This window comes from Eschrichtius robustus, chromosome 15 (assembly GCF_028021215.1).
Source record: "Eschrichtius robustus isolate mEscRob2 chromosome 15, mEscRob2.pri, whole genome shotgun sequence".
In the NCBI taxonomy this organism is placed as follows: Eukaryota; Metazoa; Chordata; class Mammalia; order Artiodactyla; family Eschrichtiidae; genus Eschrichtius; species Eschrichtius robustus.
In genome coordinates this window covers 86,938,855-86,953,848 of record NC_090838.1, presented here as the reverse complement: position 1 = coordinate 86,953,848, position 14,994 = coordinate 86,938,855, and the positions used below count along the sequence as shown (strand labels likewise).

The 14,994-nt window shown below is 44.6% G+C and overlaps 1 protein-coding gene across 3 annotated transcripts in view; it reads left to right on the top strand.

Moving 5' to 3' along the window:
• The window catches only part of TMEM131 (transmembrane protein 131), a 191,666-nt gene that overhangs the window by 156,657 nt on the left and 20,015 nt on the right, over positions 1 to 14,994 (top strand). For all 3 annotated transcript variants that reach the window (XM_068564214.1, XM_068564213.1, XM_068564215.1), the window contains exons 27-31: positions 67 to 209; positions 1,476 to 1,662; positions 2,713 to 2,898; positions 3,707 to 3,865; positions 4,253 to 4,830. In XM_068564214.1, the coding sequence (XP_068420315.1) occupies positions 67 to 209; positions 1,476 to 1,662; positions 2,713 to 2,898; positions 3,707 to 3,865; positions 4,253 to 4,830 (1,253 nt within the window). The remainder of the gene's footprint in view (positions 1 to 66; positions 210 to 1,475; positions 1,663 to 2,712; positions 2,899 to 3,706; positions 3,866 to 4,252; positions 4,831 to 14,994) is intronic.

Below are 14,994 nucleotides of genomic sequence, written 5' to 3'. Positions count from 1 at the left end.
AGTTATAGATCAAAAGATTGTGCAAATTTAATGGGAGGAAAATCTGTGGTTCTTGTTCTTACATAGAAATAACCTGACTGTGATGGATGCTGTGATGGTCCAAGGACAAGGAACAACTGAGAACTTGAGGGTGGCAGGCAAGCTTCCAGGTCCAGGGAGCTCCTTGCGCTTTAAAATCACAGAAGCATTATTAAAAGACTGTACAGACAGTGAGTATTCCTATCATATCCAAGGGCACAAATTTCAGCGTTTGTTGTCAACAGTAAATAATTCCAAAAACAAGAACAGTATTTCTACATGTGCACATGTGTATATTAGTGATGGATACTTAAGATTTTTTTTTAAATTTATTTATTTATTTATTTATGGCTGTGTTGGGTCTTCGTTTCTGCGCGAGGGCTTTCTCTAGTTGCGGCAAGCGGGGGCCACTCTTCATCACGGTGCGCGGGCCTCTCACTGTCGCAGCCTCTCTCGTTGCGGAGCACAGGCTCCAGACGCGCAGGCTCAGTAATTGTGGCTCACGGGCCCAGTTGCTCCACGGCATGTGGGATCTTCCCAGACCAGGGCTCGAACCCGTGTCCCCTGCATTGGCAGGCAGACTCTCAACCACTGCGCGACCAGGGAAGCCCGATACTTAAGATTTTAAGAAATCACCCTGACTTGCTTTCAGAGTTGCTTGGTTTGGATCTTAAAAAATTTGAAGTGTCAGTATTCATTGCATGCCTTAGATAATTTACTCTGAATGTGAAAAATAAAGCACAGTAAGTCCCCTACATATGAACCTTCAAGTTGCAGACTTTCAAAGATGCAAACATGGGTTTGCATGTCCCATCACGTAAGTTAGTTCACGTCTCTGACGCACATTGTAACGTGTGTGCATCCTCTACAAGTGATTGTACTTTTGTGTACTTTACAGTACTGTATAGAGTACAGTAGTACAGTACCTTTATTTTAAGCCCAGGATGTCCAGAAGCAACCGTAAAAGCAGTGGTGATGTAGCGAGTACTGCAGGCAGCCCCTGTATGCCAGCTGTTTACTGTACTACTGTACTTTCCAAGGTACTGTACTGTAAGATTAAAAATGTTTTATTTCTTGTATTTGTTTGTTTTTTATGTATTATTTGTGTGAAACGTATTATAAACCTATTACAGTACGGTACTATATAGCCAATTGTGTTGGTTAGGTACCTAGGTTAACTTCGTTGGACTTACGAACAAATTGGACTTAGGAACGCACTCTTGGAGCTAAACTCGTTTGTATGTAGGGGTCTTACTGCAAAATTAAACTTCTGCCATCTAAAATGACTTAACAAGGTAGAGTACTTCCTGACGAAATCTGGGTAATGGCTGATCTCTTTGCCCTGAGGAGCTCATTCATAATCTCTGGGATACATTCATGAAGAATGTATTATCATTGCTTGGACCTGGAGCACAGGATAGCAAGATTTATACTCACTCCTCATTTTTTTCCTTTAGGTTTGAAACTAAGAGAACCAAATTTCACATTGAAAAGAACATTTAAAGTAGAGAATACAGGACAACTTCAAATTCACATAGAAACCATTGAAGTCAGTGGGTACTCATGCGAGGGATATGGCTTTAAAGTTGTCAATTGTCAAGAACTTGTACTAAGTGCCAATGCCTCTAAAGACATAATCATTTTGTAAGTATTTTCTCATAAGATAATGAATCACTAAGTTCTCATTAACTTTTTATACTGGAGTTGTTCAAACGTTATGCTAAAATTGTTTTCATACTCACAAAAAAAGGTCTTTATCCACAAATATATTCATTTGATTTTTTTTTTCACTTAATCTTTGGTTATTTCTTCATATCTTTGTTTTCAAAATTGTGAAACTCCAAAGTGGATCAGATAGTCTTAGAAACCAGTTTCAAAATTATTTTCAAGATTGTGTAGGAAACTGACTATAAATTCAGTCTCAGCAGCAGAGCAGACACCTGTGTTACACACATGCAGTTTTTCCGTGTTGTGCAGTGTATACAAATGTGTGATATTTTGGTCAGAAGACAGTTTTAATGCCTACATCGGCAATAGTTGCCGCATATTTTAACAATTGATAACTTGTAATGTTATAAAGTTGATATAATAAAATGTAACTTCTGTCCCCTTAATGGAACGATAATTTCATGACCCTCAGTGGACACTTACTTTATAAGTAACTACATTACTCCATGTAAGGCATGACACTTGGCACCTGAAGGTACAGTGAGGAATAAGACACCTTTCCTCAACGTGCAGATCGTGTGCTTGCGGAGCATACAGTTAACAAAATAAAAATAATATAATTAGGGCAGAAAGCAGTGCTGCAGGAGATGAACATCAGTAGGGCTAGGGTGGTTCTCTACACACACACAAAAAAGGCATTGGGAATGCATCGTAGGAGAAGAGTGTGGATTAAATAAAGGAGGAAGGAGGAGGGAAGGGAAAGAAGCTCAGAGACTACTTTCCTAATTAATAATCATGGGAAGCTGATTATTGTTCTCTTTTTATGTAACTTCTCCAATTATCCACAGAATATAGTTGTTTTGGTTATTCACCTCATAGGACAATACTTTGTCCATCTTAAAATGAGAAAGTTGAATAAAAGTATCAAACTCTAAAATTCTGTGTTCTGTTTCAAAGGCATTATATTTAAACTGTTTGCGGTATATTTTTAAAAACTTTAGTCTCACTGCCATCATTCCGTTTTAGGTTTACTCCTGATTTCACAGCTTCTAGAGTTATTCGTGAACTGAAGTTTATAACAACCAGTGGCTCTGAATTCGTATTTGTATTGAATGCATCCCTTCCTTACCATATGTTAGCAACCTGTGCAGAAGCCCTGCCCAGGCCCAACTGGGAGCTGGCTCTGTACATCATCATCTCAGGAATAATGAGGTACTTGTGTCTTCTTTCGAGATTAGTATTTAGGCATCACTTGACACTGTTTATCATGGGCCCACTACGTGCCAGTCACTGTTCTGAGTGCCGGGGATTCACCAACGAACAAAGCAGGCAGACCTCTCTCGTCAAGCCTACATACACCAGTGGGAGCAGTCAGAACTGAACCCTTCTTGGGTGGCATATACGATAAACCAAAGTCTTTTCTACCTTTGAAATTTGTTATACAAATTAAGTACAGGTTAATTTCTTAAAGGAAAAAAACACGCATAGTTTACCAGCTAGTTACTCGATTTGGGCATTTGTACTGTACTCAGCATAATAGTTTATTCTTCTGGAGTCATACCTAAGCAACATAAAACTGATGAGAAGTATTTTTTAAACCCTCAACATCCTCATCTTTTTTTCAGCATATTTCTTTATGTTTCTTTAAGAATGAGATATACTCGCCTCTGAATTAACTTACATAGTTACCCTGCACATCCTTTAAGGGAAAAGAGTTGGCCTAGAGAGTTAGAACTAAAAGAAAAGATAAGAGCTGCTGCTTCTTGGTAAAAGAAAAGCTACCCTGCAGTGTCTGTTCTGATACAAATAATTATTTCCTCCATACGAGCCTCCGTGTACGTTGGCATTCTAGAAAAGTCAGTATGCAAACTTTCATCCATAATGCTTTTTTGTCATGTCACAGGCATTTTGTTTTTTATATCATACTGTACTTTACCAAGAAACTTGCCTTTAATGTCACATTTTGTTACTCTTGCACTCACAAATGAACCCCGATTCTCCAACTTCTGTACCCCTGCAGTGCACTGTTTCTTTTGGTAATTGGAACAGCCTATTTAGAAGCTCAAGGAATTTGGGAGCCATTTCGAAGGCGACTATCCTTTGAGGCCTCGAACCCGCCCTTTGATGTCGGAAGACCATTTGATCTCAGGAGAATCGTTGGTATTTCATCTGAAGGAAAGTATGTTCACCTGCCGGAAATAAATTCTCCAATATATATAGATTTGGCCGATGTAATTGAAAGAAAAAATAAGTTTCTTCTTTTCATCTTTGCTCAGGGGGAAAAATCTTTAATACCCTGCGTATAGTGCTCTGTTACTAAGAACTCATAGCGAATGCCATGTTTTTATTATATTGATAAGGGTAAAAATATTCTCAGTTGTATCAATACCTCAATTCCTAAATTGTCAGTTAGAACAGACCCAGTCCAGTTGTGGAAAGTACCCTATTTCTTGCTGTTTTTTCCTTCGGGTAGTTCATATTTATGGTGGCTATGCTGTTGAAGTAATTTTTTTAATCTTAGATCTTGTAGGTTGCTATTACTGATCTGCAGTTGGTCCTTTTTCAGCTTGAACACACTCAGCTGCGACCCCAGTCACAGTAGGGGGTTCTGTGGAACAGGCAGCTCGGCGTCCCGGCCCAGTGCCGGGAGTCATAAGCAGTGTGGCCCACCCGTGCACGCACACAGCAGTCACAGCAGTAGAAACTCAGCTGACGTGGAAAACGTCAGAGCCAAAAGCAGCACAAGTACCTCGAGCAGGACTAACGCCCAGTCGGCGAGCAAAGCCGGCGCCCTGGTCTTAGATCCACATGCCGTGGCCCAGGGTCACACAGCAGGCAGGAAGTCCAAGGGGGCAAAACAGAGCCAGCACGGCAGCCAGCACCATGCCCACAGCCCGCTGGAGCAGCACTCGCCACCGCCACCACCAGTGCCTCAGCACCAGGAGCCACAGCCTGAGAGGCTGTCCCCTGCACCCCTCGCGCACCCTTCCCACCCAGAGCACCCCAGCAGCACACGGCACAGCTCAGAGGACTCAGACATCACCAGTCTCATCGAAGCCATGGACAAAGACTTCGACCACCACGACTCCCCACCCCTGGAAGTGTTTGCAGAGCAGCCGCCTTCACCACTGTCGAAAAGCAAAGGTAATCATGGGTTCTCACGGCCAGGAAAGCGTGACATGTGAGGGGAGAGCCAGCGCGTGTTTAAGGGGCTACTGTGATCGTAGTTGTGATGAATAACTAATTCAGTAGGTGTTCTTCTGGCTCAAGTTCATCTCTGCTCTTGGACTTCAGCTTTTTTCCATATCAAGATGCAAATAGAGGTATCCATTTGTCATAAAAGATATTTGTATTTCTTAGATTACTTGCCAAATTCAGAAATTTATTGGACATCTACTGTTTTCCTTTTCAACTGCGTGTGATTACTGCGTTACTGTGGTAGGTTGAGCGTTTTTTTTTTTAATTGTTAAAATAATTTTAACAGAACGGAGATCATCTGCCTTTTAACTCAAAAATAGGACTTCTGCACAACCTGTGCTTTAGAGCAGGGATTGGCAAACTACAACCCGTGGGCCAAGTCATCACCTGTTTTTGTAAATAAAGTTTTATCGGGACCCAGCCGTGCTCATTCGTTTACACACGGTCCATGGCTGCTTTTGTGCTGCAGCAGTAGCAGAGCTGAGCAGCTGCAACAGAGGCTGTAAGGTCCACAAACCAGAAAATATTTACTGTCTAGCCCTTTCCAGAAAAAGTTTGCTGACCCCTGCTTTAGAGTTCTTCATGCTGTATTATTTATCCGTTTCTCGGTAACGGTTACCCCACAACCTAGTGGCTTAAAACCCCACCATTTACTATCTCACAGTTTCTGGGGGTCAGGCATCTGGGTGCAGCTTAGCCGGCTTCTCTGGATCTCACAAGACGGCAGTCAGGGTGTTGGCCAGGGCTGAAACCTTCGTAAGGTTCAGCTGAACGTGGACCTGCTTCCAAGTTCACTCAGGTGGTTGATGGCAGGATTCATTTCTTCACGGCCTGGTGGACTGAGGGTCTGGGTTCCTTCCTGACTGTGGCCAGCCACCTCTGCATAGAGCAGCTCAAAGCCGTTGTTGGCTTTACCAGAGCAAGCAAGTAGGAAGGCAAGAGAGAGAACAAGCTGGCAGGACAGAAGTCATGGTCTTCTGTGACCTACTCTTGGAAGTGACCCCCCATCACTTCTGCAGTGTTCTCATTAGAAGTGTGGTCCAGCCACACTCCGGGAGAGAGAGTTCCAGGAGAGCATAACGTGGGGCTCCCTTCTTAGAAGTCTACGCACCACACATACATAGGCAGGCTAATTTGTAACTTCCAGAATCAAAATGTGAAAAATAGTGAATGGCCTCTGGCTATATTTCAGTTTATTCCCTTTACAGCCTGAACTTTTTTGCATCTTCCTCTCTCTCCTGTGGCAGCCATGCTAATACATTACTCTAAGCCTATTTAAGTCCCTCCCTCACTGAGGTACCAAGGAGTTTTTGCCTTTGGTTTGCACAGGGAATAGGGAACCTGGCAGCCCTGAGAGGCCAGAAGAAACCTGACGCCCCAGAATCCAGGAGTTTTCTTTTAGAGAATTTCTTAGTTCCAGTGATATGAAGACTAGTTCTATATGGTCTTCTTAGAATTACTTGCATTTGGATTTGTAAAACAGTAGAAAGTCTTGAATAATATTTAACTTCTTCCATAGAAATCTTTATTTGTTGTTATCTCATTAATAGAGCTTACATATTTTAGGGTAATTTTTATAGTAATATTAAATGAATGCTTAAAGTTCCTTTTTTAAATTAGATCAAGCTACATAATGTGTTTTTCTCCGATCGAGAGCATGAATAAAATAAACATATATTATCCTTTCTTACCACAAAGAAAGGCTCTGGCAGTCAAGGTGAGCGCCTTGTCGCTTGTGTCTAAGATAGTCCTCTAACACCACCATAGGCCCGTTTGTCTTTTCAGGGCCATTCATCTAGAACATAAAGTTTAAAATTTAAAAATGTTTTTTATTGTTCACAGTGGTCTGAGAGTCGACCTACTAAAAGCTGTGTAATGATGGAGCGTGGGTACCACATTATTAGTGATTCTTGAGCTCACAAGGAAGCAGTGATTACCAGCTTCACTTGAGCGGCCACCCCACTTGGTAGCCTTCCCACTGCTGCTGTGTGGAAAGAAGGAAAGAGCCAGATCTTAGTTTTTTTTTTTTTCTTCTTCAATAAGTGGTTTTATTTAAGTATAACATACATGTAGAAACTCAGTCTTTTAAAACAACTTTAAAAGTTGGGCGTTGATCTTGGGGCTGCAAAATAGTGATAGATCATAAAACCATAGGCTCTTAGCCGGGTGGAGCCTTTATCATCTCTCTAAAGCTTACCCCAGTGCCCCTGCTAAAATAGTCTCGTGTTTACATTAAATATGAACCTTTTCTTTTCAGAAGCACCCGGTTCTCTCCCCTGCCCTCCCCAGTAACTCAAAGAAATCTTCCTTGTAATGAGCTTCAGTGACGTCTGGCCTTTGGAGACTGTTCAGAAGGACCCTTCTTCATGTGAACGGAGTCTCCCTGCTCTTGCGCTCTCTGGGTACATGGCTTGCAGGCCCTCCAGTCACTTCTCTAGCCGTCCCAGCGGTCACTTTTCCTCCCGGGAGACGGGGCCCAGAAATGCCCTCTGTTCATGGCTGCCTGAGCAGGGCCCCTACGGCTGTACTTCTGTGGCTTCTCCTCCTGTGACACGCGAGTCCTGGGGACTGGATTGAGGGTTAAAACCTGAGAACGCACTGAGCCTGGTGCAGCCATTTTCAGTGTCTGCATTCACTGCAGAAACAGTGGATTCTGCCGTTGGCGGTCTGAGGGGCAGCTTTATCTCAGGTGGGGAGAAGCCGAGTGGTGTGGGCTCACAAGGCCAGGCTCTACCTTCAGGCAGACCCAGATCAAATCCTGGCTCTGCCACTTACTGTGTGATTTGGAGGAAATTACTTCTCTGAGCCTCCGTTTGTTACCTTTGAAGTGGAGAGAATAGCTTCTACTTACATGGTAGGGGGTAGGCACTGCTGTGATTTTTAGGGCAGGAAATGGCGCTGCCATCACTAGGCTGCTGGGTTGCAGTTGGCTGTGGCACATCCCAGCGGGAATGTCTGCTTGGAACTCGGTCTTGAGGGTGAGGAATGGGATAAGCAGAGAGCTTAAGCTCTCTGAGATAAGCAGGACAGAGTCCCGAGGACAAGGCCAGCAGACAGTGCAGCAGGAAGCAGGTAGCAGATGCGGTTGGCATGTCCCAGCAAGGCCAGAGCAGAGGTAGAACCGAGCTCCACAGAGCCTGGAGGACCTTGGCAGGAATAGTCTCTGTGAAATGAGCCTAGAAGCCAGGTAACTGTGGCTTGGAGAGCACCTGGCACGCCAGACCGTTACCAGTGGCCGCTTCTTGGTGTGCGTGTGAGGGGCCAGTGAGTGAGGGGTGGAGGTTACTCTTTAATCTGTAGTTTCCATGTTCTTTGATTTTTAACCAAAAAAAAAAAAAAGGATGTGTATATCTTGCAGTAGTATTTTTAATGAAGAAAGAAAATAGGGGAACATGTTGCTTGAAAATATCTGTGGGCCAAGGACAGAAAGGGGGGGTAGAGCTGAGAGCAGCGGTGTTGTCAGCGCTTCCTGACGTTCCAGACACGACCGCAAGTGCCTCGGGCACCTGGGTGATGGGCGATGCGCTGACCCTGTTTGCAGGGGAGAAGCCCAGTCTAAGAAGGGTTACGTCAGGCAGACCCAGGAGCCAAGCCCAGGCCCGACCCTAACCCTCAGCTCGCAGCTGCACGACACCACCTCCTCCACAAGGAGGAGCAGCATTTGAGTAGATAATTGGTGCGACCCAGTGCCCAGGGAGGTGGGTGGGTGGGACCCAGCTCTGCAGAGTATACAAGGGCACGTGTTCCACAGGCCTGTGGACGCAGAGGGATTGGTAGCTTCTGAGGCCGAAGGGGAAGCGGTAGGGTAGAAACAGAACGTAGAGGAAGTCTGGAATAATCAGACCTCAAATAGCTGAGATTTTGGGAGTCCATAGGACATGGGAATTGGATTTGCAGAGCAATCCCTCGGGCAACATCGGGGACCCAGCTGAGGGTCACTGTGGCCTCCCTCACGCTTGTGCCGTTCTTCTCCATTGACTGTGCAGCCCACGGGGGAAGGGTGAACACGGGGTGGCTGGCACCCTGCAGGGCAGGGACAGCAGAGAGACCCAGGGCTGAGAACGTCGTGGGGCGTTGGCAGGAGAACAATGGGCGTGCCACGCTGTGCGGAATTGGCAGGACCTTAACACAGAAGGAGCCTCACTGACAGGGAGAATGGACAAGTCAAGGGCCAGGGACTCCAACGAGTCAAGTTACAGGGATGATGGAAGCAAGGGAATGAGAGGAGACCAAGGTGTGAAAAGGAGGCGTGAGGGTTTAGGGTTCGGGAGAAAAAGCAGTTCCGGGCAGTAACAGGCCCTCAGGTGCAGCCTGGAAGTGAGGCATGGGGGTGTAACGGAAGTAAAGCCCGTTAGCACCAGCGAGACCTAGAGGTCCACCGTCCTTTATACAACACTCGAGAGCCACCTTTGTTGGAATTCAGGTTTTCAGAAAGGTATACGATGATGTGCCATGTGATTCATGAGACCGTAAAAGTAGCTTCACATCAGTTCAGTTCAGTTGTGCCACCAAAAGAGGTTTTGTTTCTAAATGAGTTGGGGAGAAAACGCTTTGGAAGCTTTTGGGATTTCAGAGTGACTGATAAGAGATTGTCATCCCGACCTATACCAGGCCTTGGCCTGGATGACGGGAGCTTGAGAGTCCAGGATGTCCGTGAGTCACTGCCAGGCTCCTCAGTGAACACTGGGGGGTGTGTAGGCTCCACTGTCGAGGCTGGGCAGAGTGTGTGTACAGGGTCCTAGGGGTGCAGACCTGATGGGTCACCCCTCCTGCCTCTGGGCCGCCTGCCAAGGGAACAGGCAGACTGGATTTAGAGCTGAAACTAAAATCCACTGTGAACAGCATCCTCACTGCAAAGCAGGGCATCTGCTAAGTACTGGTGGAGCCCGGGGCTTGGCTGATAAGCTTTCTGCTCCCTCCTCTATTACTGTGTACAGCCCCACAGGCCAAGGTAGTTAGCACTTGGAGTGAAGGTAACCTGATTGGCCCAACAAAGGCAGAGACGCTGGACGAGAGTGAGCAGAGAGAAGGGCTAGCGTCGGCTCTAGGGAAGCAGGCCCGCTGGGGTCAGCTTGCCACCGGGACAGGAAGTGCGGAGGCTGCCCCTACATAGAGGAGCCCTCCCCACCCCGCCCTGGAAGACAGGGTATTGGGTAAGTGTTTTGAGGCCTTGCTGCCCAGAGTTGACGTCCAGGGGTCAGCAATAGTGACGTAACTTGAGAGCTTTTAGAAATGTCGAATCTTGGGCCCCAACCCAGACTGCCGAATCAGATTCCCTATTTAACAGCATCCGCAGGAGATTGGGATAACCTGTGTTGAGCCATTACAGCCCCATTCACTAGGGGAATGTAACCAGTGAATGTCTCTGGGGGGTGGTTTGGGGCTGGGCCCATCTAGTCGGTTTTTTGTTTTTGTTTTTGTTTTATTCAAACAGAAAGTCACAAAAATTATAATCATCCTCATCAGTTCACTCAGTCCCATGTAATTAATTTTTTTTTCATCTTGATCTTTTGTTAACACTTTTATGAATTCATCAGTTTTCCATTAGAGTTCTGAAAATGCTTATTCATTCAGTTCAGCAGTATAGTCAGTTACCAGAAACCTGTACTTGTCAGAGTCTTTTCCATGAATTCCTTGAAGATGAAACCCTTTTATAGGAACATATTTGCAAAAGCATCAGAGTACACCCAGAACTGTCTGTAAATGACAAAAGATTTTAAAACGACCACGGTTAAAGATTTGATGAAAGTTCATAATAATGCAATTGACAAGGAAATTTAGTTATTTCTGAGATATACATTTTAAAGTAATAACTAGAATTATGACTTATAACATTATACCAGAACATATAAGATTTTTAGGAATTTCACGTAATGTCCATCTAGTGGGTTTTTGGGCAGCTGGGAGTTGGCCTTAAAGATAGTGGAGAGAAATGCCTAAATGGGAAGACAGAAGCTATCCTTTCCCAGCATTGAGTTGTATTAAGTTTGCTCTAGAATATCCATGATATTTTATTTCTAGAATAAAGAAATCCAAAATCTAATAGAACATAATACTTTTATGAAAACCCTAAATAATTGAACTCTGTGCCGCATAAGGTTTTGCTTGTGCAGCCTTTTTGTCTCAGTCCCGTGTACCTTGTTGGTTCTGCTTAGTGCTTCAGAAGGTATGTACAGCCTTCTAAGGATACAAGGAAAACTAGAACAAAGGAGAATATGGGTCTGCCCGCAGATTCATAGGTAATTCCTTTCCTGGGATAGATGTAAAATTTTTTCACTTAATAAAAATTCTTTTCTACCTTCTAGTGGGCTAAACCAGTATCTTCACTATCTAAGCACAGAGCTTAATATGACAAAATAAGATGGTAATTGCTACTGATTTTTGAAAACAACATTTACTTTGGCTTAAAGAACTCCTGTAGAGTTTCCTTCATATGCACCTTTTGGTATGTTTTAGGTTATCATACTCATATTGAGGTATCATTTCAGAACAAGTAGGGAGAAATAAACTTAATGACCAGTACCGACCCAAATAAATCATATGTTGGTCTGTACTGTTTATTGGCATTACTTAGACCTTTTAAACAGGCAAAAGATGAAGAGAAAGACAGATTCCTGTCAGAATGGATGATCCTCTAGAGATTCTTCCAAACCTTCAGTCAGGTGTAACTGTCATTGCCTGGCTTAGGTCCACAGCTGCCAGGCACTGCACACGTTCAGAGAAACCATTTGCTAGTAATTGAAATTGTCCTGAAGTAATTCTTTTGGGTGGGCATTAAGTGAAACGATTTAAAGTTGGAGAGAGACAACCAAAGCAACTTGCCCCAAACTAGTGATTACAAATTCCTTTATTCGCTTCTTAGTGAAGACAAAAAAGTAAATGAGTAGGACATATTTTTTTTTTATTTATTTATTTATTTTATTTATTACTTATTTTTGGCTGCATTGGGTCTTCATTGCTGCGCGCGGGCTTTCTCTAGTTGCGGTGAGCGGGGGCTACTCTTCGTTGCAGGGCGCGGGCTTCTCATTGTGGTGGCTTCTCTTGTTGCGGAGCACGGGCTCTAGGTGCGTGAGCTTCAGTAGTTGTGGCTCGCAGGTTCCAGAGCGCAGGCTCAGTAGTTGTGGCACGTGGGCTTAGTTGCTCTGCGGCATGTGGGATCTTCCCAGACCGGGGCTCGAACCCGTGTCCCCTGCATTGGCAGGCGGATTCTTAACCACTGCGCCACCAGGGAAGTCCAAGGACATATTTTTTAAATTGATAATTCATATTTTGCCTACTTTTAAAATGATTAGTGGTGGTTTAAAGGATTAAAGCACATATAAAACAGTGAATCAAAGACAGAAAGTAGTTTTCGATGTTTTATCTGTTTGTTTTTAATTATGGTGCTATCTCAACAAAAACCTAGAATAAAGTTCGTTGTTACCATTCAGTGTTAAATTGCGCTGCAAATTTCCTGGCGGCTGAGGCCAAAGGGAAGCATCGTTATATAGTTCTCCTGCAGGAAAAGGAGGCAGGAGAGTTCATCCGAAGAAACAGACTTTGCTGGCATTGAAGTCCTGCCGAGGAATCTGAGGACACTGGGTGATAGACTGGGCGTTGTGTCTTTGTTGCAGAGAGAACGGGAATGTTCTTCACACAGATGCTTTATATTGGCCGTGTAACGTTGAATCTTAACTCCCCACCGCATCGTGCCTCCTAGATGTACGCTCGGCCTCGCCCACGCGCACAGCATCTGTGGGGCCCGTGGGTGTATATGCAGTCGCTTGTGGTCGGATTATCTCGTAAGGGTCAGAGCATCACTGTTAGGTGAAGATGCCGGACCCGTCAGCAGCAGGTGGTGCTCGGTCGCAAATACTTAGCAGCCTGCCTCATGTTCTTGTGCCCACTGAGGTTAGCCCCCAGGGGTCCTGCAGGTGGGGACAAATGGTTTGTGTCAATAAAGAGTTTCGAATGCACTCAACTGTTAGGAAATATATACTTAATTAGGCCTTAAAGTAATGAAGAAACTATTTCATTCTGACCATTTTTAAGAGCATCCACCAACCGGATACCTCATTTTGAGGAGAGCTGACCCTGTCATCTCACCGAGATGCAGTAGCTGCAGAAAGTAGCCCCTGTCCGAGTTGGGTGGGAGGGTTTCATACTCGCCTATTGAGTCTGGATGAATGCCTGTCACCTGTCAGCAGTGTGAGGTGGGTTTGGGGGCCCACTTTCTAACTTGCACCTCTTGTTTTCTCTCAGGCCTCCTACCCCAGAAGCACACACACAAGGAGCAATAAAGTACCACTTCTCACAGTCACCAGTTAGGCATCCATAACCTCTCCACCACCTTCCTGCCCATGATGGAACTTAGGTGGAGAAGAAGCTTATGCAGAGAGTCCAAGTGAGACTTCCTGCTTCCCTTCCAGGTCTGAAACTTCTTAACAGAGCTTGTGTGTTTGGGGATGGCAGCTTGAGATAGATGGTTAGGGCTTCGGAAGGCACCCCAGGTTTACTTTGCCAGCCAGCCATGGCCAACCCTTCTTGGGGGGAAGGATGCACAGGGACACCAGGCCTCTTCTTACCCCTGGAGTCAGGACATGAAGACCAGGGCAAGAAAGCTTGTCACATAAGAGCACTGGCCAGCCTCTCATGGTCATTGTCATGTCCTTAGCAGGCTTATCTTCTAATTTCTAGTTCATTGTTGATGATTAGAATTTAATCTGTCAAATGACTTTCCTCACTTTCTTTAATTTGGGCATTCAAATTACGTATCTTTAGAAATATCAGTAGCCTAGGAGCCATAGATTATATACAGAAAAAAATTTTTCAGTGGTAGCTATGTTAAAAAGAAGTTTGTGTATTCATGGATTGCGGAAAGCAGCCAGTTTTCTAAAGTATGTCAAAAGCCATAAAAATAAAATAATGCACGCGCGTCCTTTGAAAACCAGTAAGCTCATATCTGGAAATTTAACATCAGGAGATGATCTTACATACCTCATGTTTTATAATAGTGAAAATTGGAAACTAAGTGTCTAAGAACAGGGGGTTTGTAATTAATGCAGCCTGTCATTGAAGGTAATTATGCCTAGAGTGTCTGTGTTATAAGAACTGGACGGAAGACCATTGTCTACTTCCATGAACTATGCTCCTTTTGTTTGTTTTAGTGAGTGGAATAGGGCGGACCAGTGGTCAGTTGTGAGGTACACATTTGTAAATCTCCCATTTTTCACGGACGGACAAGCGGTTAGAATGAGAGATCCAGTCCTTGGCATGTTGAGAAAAAAGTTGGAATAGAGTTTGGAAGGGTGGCTTGCAGGCCAAATGGACCTGTTATTTGCAAAAGAAAAAAATGTGTTTAGCTTCTTAGAAGTAAACAACACTTGATGCGTTCTGAAGGATTAATGTACTTGGCAAGGGTTAGTACCCACGCCATGAACATGCCATGACTTGGTCACATGTGACCTCTTGGGGACTTTTTGCTTTTAAATTTCAGACATACACTTTTTTTTTTTTTTTTTTTTTTACTTTTGAGGTAATTATAGATTCACACGCAGTTGCAAATAATAACGCGGAGAGATCCCTTGTACCTTTTACCCAATTTCCCCCAATAACGTGTTGCAAAACTGCAGTACAGCATCACAACCAGGATACTGATGTTGATGCAGTCAAGACACAGGGATCCCTTATGGGCCCTTTTCTAGCCACACCCACTTCCCTCCCACTCCCCTCCTCCCCCCCAGCCCAAACCCCGGAGGAGGTTTAATCATTTCTCCCGTCTTATAATTTTGTCACTTCAAGAATGTTATGTAAATGGAGTGAAGCGTGATTCTGGATTGAAACCTGGGTAAGTTGTCATGAAGGATTGAGATGGAGAAGCTTCTGGACTTGGGGCAGCAAGTCTCAGAGCAGGTCTCGCTGTTGGTGTATTTCACTGTTCAGAAAGGCACAAAACTCACTTCTGCGGCTCAGCAGACACTGGCTGAGCACTTGCCGCGTGCTGAGCCTTGTAAGGCACTGAGGATGGAGAGCCCAGTGCGGCCTAATCTCTGCCCTTCAGGTGCTAAGACTGTACAAGGAACAGAGCCTAGGGGTGAGTGTTGACCGCAGTAGGTCAGCGAGCATCCTCAG